Source organism: Halichoerus grypus, chromosome 2 (assembly GCF_964656455.1).
Source record: "Halichoerus grypus chromosome 2, mHalGry1.hap1.1, whole genome shotgun sequence".
In the NCBI taxonomy this organism is placed as follows: Eukaryota; Metazoa; Chordata; class Mammalia; order Carnivora; family Phocidae; genus Halichoerus; species Halichoerus grypus.
The window spans coordinates 208,906,075-208,925,065 of NC_135713.1; the positions used below are offsets into that span (position 1 = coordinate 208,906,075).

General features: G+C 53.4%; 1 protein-coding gene across 8 annotated transcripts; it reads left to right on the top strand.

Annotated features, from left to right (window-relative positions):
* The first annotated feature begins 4 nt into the window (after positions 1 to 4).
* On the top strand, positions 5 to 18,893 carry HEXD (hexosaminidase D). Of its 8 annotated transcripts, none has more exons than XM_036093064.2 (14): positions 5 to 227; positions 552 to 662; positions 2,576 to 2,714; positions 7,325 to 7,434; positions 9,514 to 9,601; positions 13,016 to 13,180; positions 13,768 to 13,951; positions 14,853 to 14,924; positions 15,336 to 15,531; positions 16,398 to 16,480; positions 17,362 to 17,440; positions 17,516 to 17,617; positions 17,828 to 17,917; positions 18,500 to 18,893. In XM_036093064.2, exons 3-14 carry the CDS (start codon positions 2,616 to 2,618, stop codon positions 18,684 to 18,686), a joined length of 1,455 nt encoding a protein of 484 aa, XP_035948957.1. In that variant the 5' UTR covers positions 5 to 227; positions 552 to 662; positions 2,576 to 2,615; the 3' UTR covers positions 18,687 to 18,893. The 8 variants fall into 8 exon arrangements, with proteins under 8 accessions (XP_035948957.1, XP_077922425.1, XP_077922426.1 ...); XM_078066299.1 differs by having other exon boundaries at positions 17,543 to 17,617; XM_078066303.1 differs by having other exon boundaries at positions 46 to 227; positions 7,325 to 7,478.
* Positions 18,894 to 18,991: the final 98 nt, after the last annotated feature.

Consider the following 18,991-nt stretch of genomic DNA (forward strand, 5'->3'; position numbering starts at 1 on the left):
GCGAGAGGTTGCGCGAGGCCGGCGGTGCCGGGGACGCAGAGCGACGCACTCGACCGTCGACCCCGGGTCTGGCGGCCAGGCCCGAGCAATCGGAGGCCGAGCGCCGAGCAGGGCGGGGCGGAGCGCGGACCTGGGCGCGCACTCTGCCGGGCACCGCGCCGCCCGCGCGCCCCTCGCCCGCCCCTCCGCCCTCGGAACTCGCCGAGCCTCGGAACCTGCGGTCTGAAGTGCGTCCTCTCCCGCAGTGTGCGCCCTCTTCCCGGGGTCTCTGGTCCCTCCTCCTCAGGGCCCTCCTCCGAGGTCTCCAAGCCCTGCTCCCGAGCTCTCAGGACCCCCATCCCCAGGTCTCAGGGCTCTTCTTGGGGGGTCGCCAAGCTCCTCTCCTGGAGTCTCTGCGCCCTTCTCTGTGGTCTCCAAGCCCTTATCCCAGGGTCTGTTTGCTTCGCTGGGGTCTGCACCACACCTGGGGGTGCTGGGACCAGCTGGTGCTCAGTACACGCCTGTCTCCCGGAGGCCCCGCTGCTTGTTGATAGCTTTCCGTTTCCCTACAGAACCGTCCGTCCTGTGCATGAGAAGTAAACTCTTCCCGGCCGTGTCAGGACACCTGAGACTCTGAAGGGGTGAACAGTGAGGTGCATCCGTGAGGAGTGAGCCTGAAGAAGGTGAGTAACTTACTGATGATACAGGGAAAAGAAAGAGTTCATGCGATCACCGGACTGAAGAGGTCTGCCCAGCATTCCTGGCACTGGGGAGACCAGTGCGGGTCATCGCCTTCAGGGGCTCTTGGCCTCACCCGAAGCCCTGAGCAGTCAGCGCCGAGTGCAGACGCCCGTTCATCTGATCAGTAGTGACCTTCCACCCAGGTGTTCGGAATAAGCTCATCTCTGTAGACTTCGTGCAGGAGGGAATCGGAGCAAAGAGATTAGCACACTCATAACAAGGTGAAACAGGGACTTCTCTGGTTCTTTTCCTTTAGATTTTGCGGAGACTTAACGCTGTTAAGCCAGTGTGTCTTACCTGCGGTAAGATGTCAGCATCCCTCTTAGCCCAGTGATGCAGCCGCGGGAGCAGGTTTCTCTCTGAATATGAGGGGGTGTTCACACCACTTCAGTGGACACTTCTCAGCTTGGAAGTGTTTGAGTCTAGTCCCTGGAAAATAGATTTGGCTTGTAAGATTTTTAAACAATTCAGCTTTTTTTTTTAAGATTTTATTTATTTATGGGGCGCCTGGGTGGCTCAGTTGGTTAAGCGACTGCCTTTGGCTCAGGACATGATCCTGGAGTCCTGGGATCGAGTCCCACATCAGGCTCCCTGCTCAGCAGGGAGTCTGCTTCTCCCTCTGACCCTCCTCCCTCTCATGCTGTCTGTCTCTCATTGTCTCTCTCGCAAATAAATAAAATCTTAAAAAAAAAAAAAAAGATTTTATTTATTTATTTGACAGAGAGAGAGAGAGAGATCACAAGTAGGCAGACAGGCAGGCAGAGGGAGAGGGAGAAGCAGGCTCCCCGCTGAGCACAGAGCCTGATGTGGGGCTCGATCCCAGGACCCTGAGATCATGACCTGAGCCGAAGGCAGATGCTTAACCATCTGAGCCACCCAGGCGCCCCTAAACAATTCAGCTTTAAAAGCAGTTTTCAGAATGCGTTTTCACAAAACTCATGCACCCATCAGCTGGTAATTTAGGTAATTGCCTTGAGAATTTTGTCATTGAGATTGTTTTGAATATAATTTCTTTAAAAAAAAAAAATTGGTTTCTGTGTGCGTCTATTTTATCTTCCCTGCTTTATAATAGACTTCTTAAGGTCAGGGATTTATGAGTCCTCACGCAGAATGAGTAGTTTGAATTACTGAGCTGTAAACGTGACCAATATGCAAAGATTTTCTTTCACTTTTCTCATCCTATCCTTTGTGTTTTTATAATAGCTAGAGGGGGGAAAAAAAGATTGCACTCTTACCCAGCTGCCTCACTGTCATCCAGACACTTCCTTTACTTTAATAGAAGCTAGTTAGCCCTGATGTACTCGTGGCTCATTTGCTTTTCAAATTATCAGCGGTCTGTTTTAAATCCTAGACAGTTTTCTCTGACTTAGACTAAATTTTTAGTTTCTTTTTCCGTACAACCAAGCTGACTTGAGCTCTGGAAATGTAAAGTATTTTTACTGCTCTTGAAAGTAAAATAAAATTAAGGATAAATTTTCTACAGAAACATTGTAAGACGTGAAAGATGTTTATATATATCTGCCTGTTTTCGCTAGCATAGTATGCACAACTTGAGACAGTCTTTAAAACAAAATTATTTTGCAGTCATTTGTGTTATTATAGATCATAGTCATCTTATGAGGAAACCAGTGCTATTCTATTTTAGGGGCAAATAATAATTAAATGGCAGAGGTCCCTCTATTTGAACACTATTTGAACATGAGGTAGACTTCTTGATTCATTTTCATGTTGGTGAAATGAGTTTTCCTCCCAGTGAATAAAGCAAACCTGGGCGTGTGGGAATGGAAACACAGAGTGGAAGGGCAAGGGCTAAAAGGGGCCTCTGCCCATTTATAACTTTGAATTTCTCCACTAGGAAGAAGTGCCCAGACAAGAGATTTTTGTTACATGACTTCATGAGAAATAGTGAAATGTCAGGTTCTTCACCATTTAAGATGCGATTAGTTCATTTGGACCTTAAAGGAGCTCCACCAAAGGTTTCCTACCTCTCTGAGGTAAGAGCCCCTTTCTCTCTAGACGATCTCCCTTGCCTTGGGTTTGGTCTTCAAAGCTGTGAACAGTATTCTGTAGAAATGTGTGCTTAGAGTGCAACCCTGGGGTTCTAGGCAGGGGCACGATGTTGGTGGCAGCATAGATTTTGAGTTTCCCCCCAAATCCCTTCATAAAACAGAGCAGTTGCAAAAGGATAGTAAAAAGAGGCAGGGGGAGGAGATCCACAATAAAGGAGATCCACAGCCTCTTTGTTGTGGGCTGAATTGTGTCTCCCAAAAAGATAATGTTCAAATCTTAGCTACTCGTACCTATGAATGTAACCTCAGTTGGAAATAGAGTCTTTGCAATTATAATCAACATAAGATGAGGCTGTATTGGAGTAGGGTAGTCCTAATCCAGTGAGTGATGTCCTTATAAGAAGAGGGAATTTTAGGGGCACTTGGCTGACTCAGTTGGTTAACCGTCTGCCTTTGGCTCGGGTCATGATCTCAGAGTCCTGGGATCAAGTCCCGCATCGGGCTCCCTGCTCTGCAGGGAGCCTGCTTCTCCCTCTGCCTGCCACTCCCCCTGCTTGTGCTCACTCGCTTTCTCTGTCAAATAAATAAATAAAATCTTTAAAAAAAAAAAGGAGAGGGATATTTATTTATTTATTTATTTTAAGATTTTATTTATTTGACAGAGAGACAGCAAGAGAGGGAACACAAGTAGGGGGAGTGGGAGAGGGAGAAGCAGGCTTCCCGCTGAGCAGGGAGCCCGATGCGGGGCTCGATCCCAGGACCCTGGGACCATGACCTGAGCCGAAGGCAGACGCTTAATGACTGAGCCACCCAGGCGCCCCAGGAGAGGGATATTTAGATGCAGGGGGCGCACCTGTGGGGACAGGGGCAGAGATTAGAGGGATGCATCTACAAGCCAAGGAATGCCAGGACTGCCAGCAACACCAGAAGCTAGAAGAGGCAAGGAAGGGTTCTTCCCTGGAGCCTTCAGAGAGAGCACTGCCCTGCCCACACCCCGATATTTTTATTTCTGACCCCTAGAACTGGAAGAGAATAAATTCTCATTGTATTAAGCCACCCAGTTTGTGGTAATTTGTTACAGCAGCCCTAGAAAACCAATACACTCTTCGAGGTAGGTATGCAGGTATCCCCGTGAATCCCCAAATGCGAGTGGTACAGCATACCACCCATGTGGGATTAGGTGCCAGGCAGGAGGTGATGGAGGAGAGAGGAAGGAATTCTGACAGGGCCAAGACCAGAAGACCCAGAAAACAGGCCCACAAGTACAGGTCCTCTGTCAGAGAGGAATGGGGGAGAGGTTTCACTGGCTGCAATTTGAGAGTGAGTGCAAAAAGACTCAGAAGAAGATGCTGGAGGGGCCTAAGGCTCTCAGAAATACCTTCAGAAACTTCTAGAAAGACCGAGCCCCACATTAAGAACACAGTGTTGAGGAGAGAATCCATGGGGAACTGGACAGGAACATTGAAAGTAAAGCAGAGAAAAGGTTCTAATACGGGGAGCAGGGATGCGGAGGAAGGAGAGGGAGCCTCTGGCCAAAAAAACAGACTAAAGCAGAAGAACAGAAGTGAGCAGACGCCGTGGAAAGCATACTGTTGGGAAATAAATAAGGAAAAAGAGAATGTCACACGTGAAGAGATAAAAAGCATTCTGACAAATTGAAAGAGACAGAAGATAAGCAAAGAAGGTCCAACTCGCCTGCAACTGGAGCCCCCCTTAGCTCTCTGCTGCTGGGGGGCCAACTGCCCCAAACTTCGAGGCTTAAGACAGCAATTCACCATTCCTTCTGTTTCCATGGGCTGGTGGGTGGTTCTGCTGGTCCACCCTGGGCTCCCTCCCCTGTTGGCAGTCCCCTGACAACTAGGAACACCTGATGGTCCAAGATGGCCTCACATGTCCAGCAGTCAGTGCTGGCTGTCCACTGGGACACCTGGGTTCTAGTCCTCCTTGTGGGCGCCTGTCCTCTCAGAGGCTAGGCCAGCCTCTCTCAGCGTGGCCGTCACAGGACAGTGCTTTGAGAGCATGGGAGCCAAAGCCGCAAGCCTTCCTGGGCCTAGTGCTCCTCGTGGAAAGCAAGTCTAAAGTCAGCCCAGACTCAAGACTGTGAATAGACACCACCTCTTGATGAGGAAGGCACTGTATCGTAGGCTTGTTTTCAGTTTGCAACAGTCCCCCAAGAAGAGAACCAAAGCAATGCTGTAGGACAAATGCTCAGAAACTACAGAAACACTGTCCTGAAATTTAAGAATACTTGGATCTGCATGTTGAGAGGGCATACCTGGGGCGCCTGGGTGGCTCGGTCGGTTGAGCGTCTGACTCTTGGTTTCAGCTCAGATCATGATCTCATGGGTTGTGGGATCGAGCCTGGAGTCAGTCTCCAAACTCTGGGCAGGGGGGTTGCTTGAGATCCTCTCCCTCTGCCCCTTCCCCCACTCATGTGCTCTCTCACTCTCTCCCTCAAATAAGAAATAAATCTTTAAAAAAGAAAGAAAAGGCATACCATATATCGAAGATGATAGACGCTAAGTAAGTCTTTTAGTAAATGTATGAAACTTCAAAGAAAATGAAAATGAACACTCTTGGGCACACAGGAAAAAGGTACAAATTCTGTATGAGGGAAGGATAATTAGATCAGCATCAGATACTTCGATGGCAGCATTTTATGACCGAAGACGAGGGAGTCACGTATTTAAGATACTGAAGGATTTTGTATCCAACCAAATTGACCTTCGGGTGTGAAAGCCACAGGCCAGCTGTTGTGAACATCCAAGAAGTGAGTGAATTTACTGAAGAACAAGCACCAGCTGCCGCAGCATCACACCTGGAGCAACCAAATAATTGCTGAGAGCAAATTCCTCCTTAAGGAAGCATCCCAGCCAACACATAATTGGAGAGTCACCTCCGTGCAGCTCCTGTTCAGTGCACGGGGTGCGAATGTCAGCGGCGGCTGAAACCGTTAGGCAGAAGTGCAAGGCATGGGTCTGGCTGATGCCCCTCATCACTCCAGCAGGGCAGGCAGACTTGTGACTTCTAGAACCATCTGTGAAGTATTCTTGCCAAAAGAATGACACCTGGATCCAATCACCCCTTCATGTCTAACCACCAGCACGCACAAGAGTAGGAAATAGGCAAACACGCTACAGGACATCTTGAGAATACCACCCATCCAAAATTTGGAAAATCATACAAAACAAGCGACTTGGTTTCTTCAACAAATAAATTCCAAATTAAAAAATTAGAAGGGACTATTAAAAATCAGAGAACCTTAAAAGGTCATTCAAACAATGCAGTGTATGGACCTTCACTGGACTGGGTTCAAACAAGCCACATGTGAAAAGATTTTAAACACAGGAAAATTGGAGCATGGATGACATTAAAGATTCGGTTAAGTGGGATAATGGTGTTGTGGTTGTGCTTTTGTAAAAAATCTTCATCAGGGATATATATTGAAGTATGTATATGTGAACAGTTGTGTTGTCTGGGATTAGAAATACTGCAGTCAGAAAAGCGGAAAGTAGGGGAAACGATGTCAAGTCTCGACGACAGATGCAAGAGGCTCAGCGTATCATGCCCCACGTGTGTGCACGCTTGTGCGGTTTTACAGCGAGGACCCTCTCCATCCCAGCCCCGTGCCTAGCACTGGGCCGGAGTATGTGCTGGGGACAGCTGGGCCGCCCGGCCCCACAGCCTCCTCACCACCCATGGCACAGAGGATCGCCACCGACCCCAGCAGCCAAAGTGCCAAACAGGCTGCAGTGGTCAGATGGCCACACGAGGCTGAGAAGCAAACCAGAAGCAAAAATGCTGAGCAAATGGGAAAATGCCAAGACCATTATGTTGCGTTATCCGCATGCCTGGCCTGCATTAGCTCGCTCCACTCCAGTCTGTCTGCCTCTTTTTGTAATTTGCAGAAAACTACTGATTCTGACTTCTCTACGGCAAAGTTTTAGCCCCAGGCTGTTTCCTTCTTCTATCCAGCTTGCTTCAGAATGTCCCCATACTCCTAGGAAAGGAAAGCTTTGACAGACACATCAACAGGAGTGTTAAAATCTTGTGGAACCTGCAGTGACCCTTGTCTGGGGAGGGGTTGCTGTTTCGATACCTGCAGGAGGCCCCTCCGGTGGCGCCCATAATGTCTCTTTTCCACCACAGCCTTGACTTCGGACTAGAAGAAAATCTCAGTTCTGTATGGTAGACATGGACTAATCCTGATAATGCTTGAGGATAGGAATTCATATCCTTTGACACAAAGGTAGAGGAGGAAGTGGGGGTGAGCAAGGGGAGGCCCCATGAGCGCAGCCAGGAACAGCCCACTCCCCACCACACCCTCAGCCCCTCACCGCCTCCTGGCTGAACCATGAAGCTGAGCCACGGCTCTGTTCCATAGGTGCAGACCCACCCTGTGCCGAGTGAACAGGGTGCAGTGTTAGAGTTTGATTTGGTGTAACACAAAGTACACGTTCCAGGTTAAATGTTTCCGGGAGTAATGTGAATGTCAAATATAACCCTTGTCCACAGGCAGGAAGACAGTTCACACATTGCACGTCTGTCACCTCCCTTCAGATGATTGCTTCCTCATAGCATCCCTGTTCCCCCAGGTCTTTCCTCTGTTCCATGCCTTGGGCGCCAATGGGCTCCTCCTCGAGTATGAAGACATGTTTCCCTACGAGGGCCACCTCAGGCTGCTGAGAGCCAAGCATGCGTACAGGTATCCCCAGCCACGGAGAAGCAGATGTGCGGGGCCACCCAGAGGTGTGGGCAGGGCAGGCGAGGGTTTGGCTGTGGTGGGGCAGCCCTCTTCTGGCTTTTAAACTCATGTCTTAGTTACAAAAATAAAATACATTTACTGGAGAGAATTTGAAAACATTTAGGGGAAGGGAGAAGATGGGGGGAGGCGGGGAGGGCAAGGGGAGGGGAACGCTGCTCTCTAAGGCCACAGTTTTAACCCTCATCAGGAAAGGAAAGATTAAAGGGGGAGGGGTCAGAATCAGTCAAAGCAGATGTGGTGGCCACGGGTGCACCCGCTTGGCTTCAGAGTTATGGTGTCCATGTAAATCAGTAACACCCTAAAAAGAAAATGAGCAAAGGACATGTGGGCTGATTCCCTCCAAAAAATTTAAATGGCCAATAAGCATATGATAGTAATAAAGTGAATTAAAATGAGTGAAATGCCATTTTGGCTATCAAATTGGTGAAGGTTTTTAAAAGGTTGTGATGCTCTGTGTTCACAAGGGTGAGAAAAAGACGTCCAGCTGGTGGGCCACTCTGGAGAGGGGTTCAGCTCTGTGTGAGAACTCCGCGAGGGGTTTGTGCCCCACGGGTGTGTCCAGAGGTTAACACTGCAGTGAGCTTGCTGGAAGTTTCTGTTCTTTTCATGCTGCTCTGTTTTTCTTACGAGGCACATGTTTTGTTCATTTGTTTGTTTTTTAAGTGGAAACAATGCTAGGGTACCTGTGAAGCTTGGAAAAGGTCTATTTGAAGTCCATACATTCATAGAACTGGTTAAGAGATGGTTCAAGCACACACACAGAAACTGGAACTCACCTTCTTCTTGAGATAGACTCGTGTATGAAAGCTGATGCCAGAGCAGGCAGCCAGCCCTTCCCGGGTGTCATCTGTGCCCCCCAGAGCATTCCCACCCTCAGGTGCGCTCACCGAGGTCGCTAACCCCCAGGGGGATGAGTCCCCCCACTCCCCCCAGTATAATCTTGATGGTCTTTTAAATTTTTTTTATTAAAGGGGTCACCAGCTCCTCTGTAAAGGGCCAGTCAGTTTTGTTGTGCAGCCTGCCTGGTCTCTGCTGCAGCAATCTGGGGGGGCACGAGCAGCCAGCCATGGACAGTAATGTCAATGAGTGGCCATGGCTGAGTTCCAATAAAACTCTATTTGTGGGCACTGAACTGGAATTTCATGTAACTTTCACATATCATAAAATATTTTTCTTCTTTTGATTTTTCTCAACCATGTTAAACTGTAGAAACCATTCTTAGGTCATGGGCTGTATGAAAACAGGCAGGTGAATTTGTCCTTGAGCCCATCTGCCAACCCCTGTTGTAGAATATGATTCCTTGTATGGCCCAGTTTCTTGTAAAATGACTTCAGCTTCTTTATAGAGTTTGGTAAGAATAACTGGTAAAGGGGGCGTCTGGGTGGCTCAGTCGTTAAGCATCTGCCTTTGGCTCAGGTCATGATCCCAGGGTCCTGGGATCGAGCCCCGCATCGGGCTCCCTGCTCAGTGGAAAGCCTGCTTCTCCCTCTCCCACTCCCCCTGCTTGTGTTCTCTCTCTCGCTGTGTCTCTCTCTGTCAGATAAATAAATAAAAAAAAAAATCTTAAAAAAAAAAAAAAAAAAGAATAACTGGTAAAAACCAAACCATTACTTGAGGACATAGCAGAGCATCATTTTCCCAAATTATAGGGTGGGAGCCTTCTCTGAAACCTTAGGAATATCTTTTGAGCTTTTTGGAAATAGTGACTGTACTAGTTTCCCCAGGAGAATCCCCCCCCTAGAACCTGACAAGGGAGGGGGAGCATGAACAGGAGTGCAAGCGTGAACAGGGGCTGGAGTGTGAACAGGAGCTGATGTGAACGGGCTGGAGTGAATAGGAGCTGGTGTGAATGGGCTGGAGTGTGAACAGGGCCTGGAGTGTGAACAGGAGCTGGTGTGAATGGGCTGGAGTGGGAACAGGGGCTGGTGTGAACAGCTCCTGGAGTGTGAACGGGCTGGAGTGAACTGGAGCTGGTCTGAATGGGCTGCAGTGAACCTCTGGATGATCTTTGTCTTCTAGCCCCCCTGAAATCAAGGAGATCCTACATCTGGCTACACTGAACGAGCTAGAGGTCATTCCATTGGTGCAGACATTTGGACACATGGAGGTAAGTGGGAGGAACAGAAGTTACCTGGTGCCCGGGTGTGGGGCTCGGGGGCACACAGGCGGTGGCCAGCCACAGGCAGGGAGCAGCTCTTTCTCAGAAGCCCCTGCCCTGCAAATGGCTGAAGAGCACGGAGCTCTAGGTCAGAGCAAACTCTGTCCAAGGAATGGAGGGAAGGAGCCAGTGGGGGATGCCCAATTCCCGTGGAGCCCTGAGGGTCGAGTTGTTTTCTTTTTAACTTGTATTCATCACTTAATACTGAAAGTATTTTCCCAAGCTCCTATGTGATCTCCAGAAATATTTCTCACATCTGCATCAGAAGATGGGCAGCAGATTAAACACAACACTGATTTAATGGCTACAGGTTCCGTGGTTTCCTGTAATGGACACAGCTGCTAGCCCTATGGGCAGCCCTACCCCAGGTGTTCAAGCGCAGATTGCACCAGAGGCACTGTCTTCCTGTCCAGCCATGCGCCCCTTCCCCTGCCGCACCCGTGTCTCCCGTGCTCAGGCCCCCAGCTTTCCTGGTTGGCACTCCCTGCCGAGCTCTCTGGTCTCCTCACTTCCCGCCGCCACGGGCTACGGCCCACAGAGCGTCCCTCCAGGTCACTAAATGTAGCGACACATTCTGGCCCGTCACACTTGACTTGGGCTTTTTGCAGCCCCAGCTGCTCCCTCCCAGCCCCCCACCCCTGGCTGTGCTGCTTCTGCTAGCCTCCCAGACACGACAGCAGTCCCCATGACTCCTCTCGAGTTCTCCCTCCTCAGCTGACGCTCCCTCTCCAGACAGTGCCATGTCCACTCCTGCTTCCCCTTCGTCCTCATGACCACCAGAGCCCGGCTCCTCTGCCCTGTTCTGGCACCCTCATCCCCCTGCACTTCAGGCCATTGTGTGGTCCTGCTGCCCTTACTCCTGTCTCAGGTCAGCACCCACCAACCCTCTGCGTCCAGCCTGTGTGCCCGAAGGTCCCCAGCGGTGTCGCTCCCACCCTTTCTCCCAGTCATTCCCCCACTCCTGCTCCTCGAGGGGCCTGCTCTCAGAGTGGGTTTGTTTTCTGGGGCCACTGCAGCAAAGGACCTCAACCAGGTCACTTAAACCCGCAGAAGCGTGCTCTCTCACAGTTCTGGAGGCCAGATGTCCAAGGTCGGGGTGTCCTCAGGGTTGGTTCCTTCTGGAGGAAGACTGTTAACATGCATTTACTTGCCATCAGGATGTCCTCTTTGGTGAAATAACTGTACAAGCATTTTGCATGTTTCATCTTCTGAACTGTTGAGTTCTTAAGTTCTTTGGAAATTCTGGATACAAGTCTTTCGTTAGATCTGTGATTTGCAACTATTTGCTCCCAATCTGTACTTTATTTTTTCATTCCCTTAGTGTACTCAAAGAGCAAAACTCTCTAATTTTGATGGGTCCAGTTTCTCAGTTTTGCTTTGATGGATTGTGCTTTTGGTGTCATTTCTAAGAACTCTGTCAGTCACCTGGTCGTGAAGATTTTTCCTGTTTCCTTCTAAAGTTCTACATTTATACACTTTCCACTTACAGTCCATGTTGAGTTAATTTTTACGTAAGGTGTGAGGTTCATTGTTTTTTGCATATACTGTGTGACCGCTGGAGATGGCCAGTCATGCCAACAGCACTTACTGAAAGATTAGCCTCTCTTTAGAATTTGGAATTGCTTTTGTACCTTTGTCAAAAATCAGTTGACCTTATTTGTGAGGGTCTGAACTATTCTGTTCCATTGGTCTATGCATCTGTCCCTTTGTCGGTACTATCTTATCTTGATTATTGTAGCTTTACTGTGATTCTTAAATAAAATCAGGTAATAAGATTCCTCCAACTTTATTCTTCTTTTTCAGAGTTGCTTTGTCTATTCTGCTCCCTTTGCTTCTCCATGTGTATTTTAGACTCAGTTGTTTTTACATCTGTAAGAAACCTTGCTGGGATTGGGGCACCTGGGTGACCTAGTCTGTTAAGCATCTGCCTTCGGCTCAGGTCATGATCTCAGGATCCTGGAATTGAGCCCTGTGTTGGGCTCCCTGCTCAGTGGAGAGTCTACCTCAGATTCTCTCCCTCTGCCCCTCCCCCTGCTAGCTCATTTTCTCTCTCTCTCTCTCAAATAAGTAAAATGTTTAAAAAAGAAGAAACCTTGTTGGGATTTTGATTGAAATTGCATTAAATGTAAATCAGTTTGGGGGAAAATCAGCTCTACTCTGTTGGATTTTCCAATCCATGAACATGGTGTGTCAGCCTTTAATTACAATATTATTTTCCTAAGTTTTTCTTCTCTTTTCTTGATGTTTTCAAGACTTCCTGTTTGTGTTTGCCTTGTAGCAGTTTGGTTATGATTTCTAGGTTTGAGTTTCTTTCCATTTATCCTGCTTGGGTTTTGTTGAGCTTCTTGGAACTCTAGATAATTTTCACTTTTGTGAAGTTTTGGGCCATGTCCTCAAGTGCTTCTGTGCCCCTTCTCTCCCCTCCACCAGGGGAGGTGTGCCTGATGTCACCACACGGGCTTCTGAGGCTCTTGGTTCTCTCCTTTTCTCTCTGTTGTTCAGACTGAGTAATTCCTGTTGGTCTGGCATCACAATCACTGTTCCTTCTGACATGTCAAGTCTGCTGTGGAGCCCATTTTTCAGTATTATTAATAGTTTCCTTTAATTCTGGGAACATTTTCAGAATAGTTTCTTTGAGTAGTCATCTGATAAATCTGATATCAGGGTCCGACTGGCTTTTTCCCTGAGTCTGGGTTCCACTTTCCAGTTTATTTGCACATCTCATGATTTTTGGTTGAAAATTGGATATTTCAGATAATACTGCGAATCTGACTTTTCCCCCTGCAGGTGGTTGTAAATTGCCTGCATTCAGTCTGCAGGGTCTGTCTCCCCAGCTGCATGTGGCTACTGATCCCTCTGTTAGTGTTTTATTCGTATTTGTATTTTTGGCCTGGCTTCCTAGGGGCCACCCCTCTGTCTTCATGGCTGGTAGTCAGCCAGGGTCTGGGCAGTGGTGTGCTGGGGCCGTGAGGACCCACCCTGTGCCGCAGGGGCTGGGGACGCTGGGAGTTCAGCCAGTCCCCCATCTGCCTCGGCTGTGTGTGTGTGTGTGTGTGTGTGTGTGTGTGTGTGTGTGTGTGTGGTCCCCAGTCAGCCGGGGTGTGAGGAGAGTGCGTCACCACTGTGGCTCTCATGTCCACGGTCACCCCTCACATTTCCGGCTGGTGGCAGCTTGATCTGAATGTGAGTGAGCCTGGCTTTAACTTTTCTCCCCGGGCCCAGGTAGATCGGATGGAAAGGGCCATGAGCCAGCCACAGGCTCAGCCCGGCCCACCAGTGCCCTCTGGGGTGACCTGGAGCCAGCCCTTGCTCAGTTCAGCTGCAGGCTTCTGTCTCCCAGTGTCACCTCCCGTCTCTCCGCAGTTTGTGCTGAAGCACGAGGCTCTCGCTCACCTCCGAGAAGTAGCACTTTTCCCCAACACCCTGAACCCCCACGAGGCGGAGTCCCTGGCGCTGGTGGGAGCCATGATCAGCCAGGTCATGGAGCTGCACCCGGGTGCCCGGTGGCTCCATGTCGGCTGTGACGAGGTGGGTCCCTCGATGCTTCTTCCACCCCTGAGCCTCGCTTACCTGGTGTGTCCCTCCCAGTGCTGTAGCAGCCCCTCTTCCTCACTTCAAGGGTTCCTTGTGCCACCTGTGGGGTATTTTCTTACATAGAAAAATAATCCACGTGCCAAAGGACAAAGAGCTGGCCGAGGAGACGTCCCCCGGTGAGGGCGTCCATCCCAGCTGACCTGTGACCTCGTGCGGGCAAAGCCATGTTGCTGAGCACGGCGAGCTGCGCCCTGCGGGATGGACGAGGGCTGGGCTGTGACCCGAAACGGCCATGCTGTCCACACCCCAGCAGTGGCAGAGACCGCCCCCACGTTGTTTATCTGCTCGCTGGCTGGTGGACACCTCGGTTATTTCTGCCCTTGGGCTGCTGTGAACGCTCAAAGGCAGCCTGGAGTGGAAGTTAGGTCTTGGTGAAGGAGGAGGGCCCCCTTCACCAGCCACTCCACACGGGCAGCTGCCACTGACATCCTGGGGGACACGGCCTGAGCCAGGTCTCTCCCCAGTGCGCCCGCGGTGAGGCCGGGCGATCCGGGGCCAAACGGTCCTGTGCTTCCTTCCAGGTCTATTACCTTGGAGAGGGCGAGGCCTCGAGGCAGTGGCTGCGGGAGGAGCATAACACCAAAGCAGGACTGTGTCTGTCCCACATAAAGGCGGTGGCCTGCCACGTGCTGGCCCGGCACCCCGCCACGAGGCCCCTGGTGTGGGACGACATGCTGCGGGCCATCCCCGAGGACCAACTCTCAGGTCGGCAGGTGCATCCCCCAGGCCTCTGGTGCCGGGAGCGAGGAGGCGAGCAGCTGCTGGGGGCGGACTCTGGGACCCCTGCCCCAAAGCTCTCAGTCCAGGCGACTCCCTTAGAGCCACTCTCCAGACTTTCTCACACGAAACTGCCATTCCCCCAGAAGGCATTTGCGAGTCTTACAGGAGTGCAGAGTGTTAGGTCTGAACCCGAGAGTAGCCACGGGGCCCTGATGGGCCTGGCCAGCAGGAGGAGGACGATGGGGGTAAGAGGGTCCCACCGGGCCTTGAATGTCCGGTGCTCCTGGCCGCCTCGGCCTCACAGGATGCTGTCGCCAGCCCTGCAGGGGCTGTGGCTGAGGCTCACGTTGGCTGCTGGTCAAGGAAAGTAGCAGTCCCTCCAGCCCAAGGGCTCACCCTGTCTGAGGCTCTGGGGTGAGACCAGAGACACACCCTGTGGTCCACTCAGAGCCCCAGCCCAGAGTCTGGCCATTGCCGCAGCCTCTGGAAGGCTGGGGTGTCCTCGAGGCAGCCCCGACCCACGTGTGGCCATTTGGGTTCTCATAAGATTAGTTAGAGTTAAATCCAAGTAGCGATGTGTTCCTGCTGCACCCGGTCCCGGCGCCCCCACTGCAGCAGGCAGACAGAGCATTTCCCCTGCAGGGAGCTCTGGGACCCCCGGCCGGGGGGCTCACTTTTCACAGAACTCTCAGAGGCTGGTCATTGCCAAAGTTGGCCGATTTCATGGTTGCAGCATTTACCGTCAAAAACACAGCTGTGTCGAGTCTGTACTTAAAGCGCAGGCACCCTGAACAAGTCAGCCCGGGCTCTGTTGTAAGGCCAGGACTGGGGGCTGCGGGGCCGTGTCCAGACAGCTCTCGGCTCACAGCCGCTCTCCCGCCCCCAGCGTCGGGGGTAGCACAGCTGGTGGAGCCCGTGCTCTGGGACTACGGGGCCGACCTGGACGTCCACGGCAAAGGTCAGTACCCTGGCCACGGCCAAGAGACCCTGGAGCCCTGACTGCCCAGCTGGGGGCGTGCGGGGGCCTCGGTCCCTTGGTTCATCAGGATCCTTCCAACAGCCTCCGCTTCCCCGAAGGCCCCCCCCGAGTGAGCCGCGGCCAGCCGTGGGAGCACCCAGCACACGTCCTGCGCCGGGTCGCTCGCGAGATGTCCCGTTCTGTCTGCTCTTCTCCTAACGAGCAGGTGGACTAGCGGTCACCTGCACATGGCAGGTGTCTCTTCTCTTGCTGAGATTTCAGTCTGCCCGGAACTGGAGCTGGCAGTTGGGGGCTCCTCCTGCTTTCTGGTCTGGACGAGTGCAGTGTCCAAGCTTGGCGGCCGCAGCTCCTCGGACCCAGGCCCATCACACCACTCACTTTCTCGCCTAGCCCTTCTCATGGAAAAGTACCGCAAGTGTGGTTTTCTCCGGCTGTGGGCTGCCAGCGCCTTCAAGGGGGCTACGGGGGCAAGCCAGGCCCTGACCCCCATCGAGCACCACCTCAGAAACAACGTGCAGTGGCTGCAGGTGGCGGCCAGTGGGCCCGCGGACATGCTGCAGGGCATCGTCCTGACCGGCTGGCAGAGGTAAGGCCACGCAGGCCCTGGGGAAGCTCTCGGGCCGACCTGCCCAGGAGGGGCCGAGCAGCGCTGGTCGTCTGGGACAGACCACCCTCCTTGGCCCATCCAGTCTGGGCCTCAGCCCTCCCTGGGGAGGGGCCGGTGCTCTAAGAGGGGAGGAGCCTGGGGACCTAACACCCCCGCAGCCGTCCCCCAAACTCTGCAGAGGGGACGCCACTCAGGGTGTCTGGGGCCACAACACACCCTGGTCCCTTCTGCACTGTCAGCAGCCTCACACATAACTTGTCTCATGTACGGCCGGCATGAGATGGATTTTTTTTTTTTTAATATTTTATTTATTTATTTGACAGAGGGATAGAGCACAAGTAGGCAGAGAGGCAGGCAGAGGGAGAAGGAGAAGCAGGCTCCCTGCAGAGCAGGGAGCCCGACGCGGGGCTCGATCCCAGGACCCTGGGATCATGACCTGAGCCGAAAGCAGCTGCTTAACCAACTGAGCCACCCAGGTGCCCCATGAGACGGATTTTATCTCTTTAGGGATTTTGCGTCATTTGAAAAGTGAGCTGCAAGTGAAGCCCTGTTCCTGGCCAAGTCCTAGCCACAGGTCCATGCCTGCGATTGGGAGGGCAGAGGGGGAGGCAGCTGGAGGCCCCCGCCCATGCCCTGCCGACCCTCAGGCCTCCCACAGCGGAGTCAGGGTGGCCACCACAGAGCAGTAAGCCCCAGGCAGGGCCTCTGGGTGGCACATGTCCAGAGGCAGCAGCCCACTCTGTGGGAGCTTCTCGAGGCCTGTCCCGCGTGCCGGGAGAGCGTGCAGGCATCTGCCGTGCGGGCACGGGCGGCGGGAGCTGAGCGGCCCTCTCCCGTGGACCTAGGTACGACCACTTCTCCGTGCTGTGCGAGTTGCTGCCCGTGGGAATCCCGTCCCTGGCCGTCTGCCTGCAGTCACTGCTCCACGGTATGGCCCCTGCTCCTCCCGGGGGGCGCGGGGCGTGGGGCGCAGAGCCTGGTGCCAGATGCCCCACTGCGCCTCCTTGGAGCTGGACTGTGGTCTTCCTCCCCAGTGGAGCGGAGCTCAGCCGCCCACCCCCCGGCTGCCCCCAGACGCAGCGAGCCTATGAAAGCAGTTCACGTGGGTGGGTGCAGAAAAGGCCTCTGCTGAATGCCTGGCTGCCCAGTGCCGGCCCGGGCACCCCCACTCGGGCAGAGACCTGGGCTCGCGGGGGCGACGCGGGGTGCACAGGGCCTGGCTCCCGCACCGCTAGAGGCCGCACACAGTGGCACAAGGACGGACACTGAGCCTTCCCTCCACGTGATGCCCTCTGAAGCATTAGCTGTGAACCGTTCAGGGAAAGGTGCGGGGACACCGCGGCCGCCTCTGCTGTTGACACGGTGCTGGCTACCACTGCCCGCCTCTGAGGCGGGCGCCGCTGCCACGGAGCCCTCCCCTCTGTGGAGACGGGCCTCCTGCCCCACGAGCTGCTCCCGCGCAAGCCTCGCTGGCTCGTGTCCGTTGTTCTGGAATAGTCCACGTGTGAGAAACCGCGCTTGCCAGGTGCTGCGTACGTCCCGCACACCTGTGGGCGCGCCGGCCGCACAGGCTGGTGGGCCCCCTAGTGATGGTGCCGCTCTGCATCTGGTTTTCTCGTTTTTACCGTGGTGAGCCCGTTTCATGTGTTGCATAAGCAGCCCCGTCCCCGAGGTCTCCTTGGGGCTGGCACGTGCACGCTGACCTCCTTGGTCACTTTGCCTGCCACCAGGCCCGCGCGGTGGTGCAGGGCCCAGCCTCTCTCTCCTCCAGAGGCCCCTCTGACCATCTCCGTCTGTGCTTGGTTGCAGGAGGTTTTGCCGAAGATGTTAAAGCAAAAGTGGAGAACTTTCTTGGGATTTCTAACCTAGAAATAACTGATTTTACAAGGTAAGCCCCCCCGCCCCAGCCCTGCCTCTCCCCTCGCATTGGGACCCCCATCGCAGCACGATGGCTCTCGTGCAGTGAGGGGGCCGGCTCCTTCCCTGGCAGCGACATCCTGGCCCTTGTCACGCACGTTGGCCTCCACCTGCGCAGCTCTGTGGACGCGCTGCTGGAGAGGGACAGGTGAGTGGGCAGGGCCTGAGCCCCCCCCCCACTCCCAGCAGGACAGGGTGAGGGTGGCCTGTCCTATACAGAGACTTTCTGGGGGGAGCCAGCTTTTTAAAATTTCTACAAGACCCTTTTAAGTTTTTTCAAAGGCATTATTTTAAAACCACCCTGAGGCTGCCCTGCTAGCTGCAGAGGGTCCACCAGCGTGCGTGGGTCTGCCCCCAGGTACGTGACCGGCTGGTTCAGCTCCTACCACCGCAGGCGGAAGCTCATCCACCCGGTCATGGTCCAGCACATCCAGCCCCAGGCGCTCAGGTTAGCTGCCCCACCCGCTTCCTGACAGTGCCCACCCCCAGAGCTGCACGTCCTCTGGGGCTACCGGCTTTGAACCAAGATGAGCTTTCTAGGTATTGCAGCCGTGAATTCCTAAGTGAATCAGTTTTGCTGAATCACCTGTGCCGTAAACGTTCGAGAAGCCAGGGCCTTCCTAGCCTGAAAGGGTGAGGGTCACTGAATGCCCCGGGCAGGGTCCAGGGCTCATCCTGGCCAGCCAGCCCTCCCTGCTGCTCTCCTGGCTCACAGCTCTGAGCTGAGGCCAACGCAGTGTCCCCACTGAGTGAAAGATGCTGTCCAATGTCGGCAGGTTCACGCCTAAAGACAAACCCTGCCAGCCAGTTGTCAAAAGCATTCTAGTTTCAGATGTGAAAACAACAACTCACTTAGTCCCAGCCACCCCGTGAGGTGGGCACTAATAGCCCCGTTTTATGCATGGGTAAACTGAGGCATAGAACCGTACCGACCCGTGGGGTTGTGCAGCTTGTGAGTGTCGTGCATAGGCTGTGAGCTGTCACCCAGGGGTGCTCGCCAGGCGGGCTCACCACTGGCTGTGTTGCTCAGCCTCCTGGCCAGGTGGAGCACCTTGCTGCAGGAGCTGGAGGCCGCCCTGCATCGCGTCTTCTACCCAGACACCGTGGAGGAGTGGCTGGAGGAGAACGTGCAGCCCAGCCTGAGGCGGCTACAGGGTTTGCTGCAGGACCTCAGAGAGGCCACCAGCCCCAGGCCGCTCGCAGCTCAGGACCCCTGAGGCGCGGGGCCAGGCACCCCTGTCCAGCTGCGTCCGGCCTCCCACTGTACCCGGGACCACCTGCAACAGGCCACACCCACGGTGCAGACATTTCTCGCTGGGAAAGACAAGTGGGAAATGTCCAAGGAGGACACACGCTGAGGCCTGCTTACTGATCCACATGTAGAACCTGTTGGCTTGAAATAAAAAGGAGAGTGGGAGCTAGAACTCCTGCTAGTGGGACTCAGACTTCGCTCCTCCCATGGGTCCTGCACGGTGGTCCCGAGACTCTTCTCACCCTGCAGGCCCAGCAAAGGCAGAGGGGA

What these genes read in the sequence shown, in the direction of transcription:
- HEXD (XM_036093064.2), top strand. Translation starts at nt 2,616, where the DNA reads ATGAGAAATAGTGAAATGTCAGGTTCTTCACCATTTAAGATGCGATTA. An exon ending in GTCCTGACCGGCTGGCAGAG is followed by an intron (nt 15,532 to 16,397) that starts GTAAGGCCACGC and finishes CCGTGGACCTAG; the next exon opens with GTACGACCACTTCTCCGTGC. An exon ending in CCTGCAGTCACTGCTCCACG is followed by an intron (nt 16,481 to 17,361) that starts GTATGGCCCCTG and finishes GCTTGGTTGCAG; the next exon opens with GAGGTTTTGCCGAAGATGTT.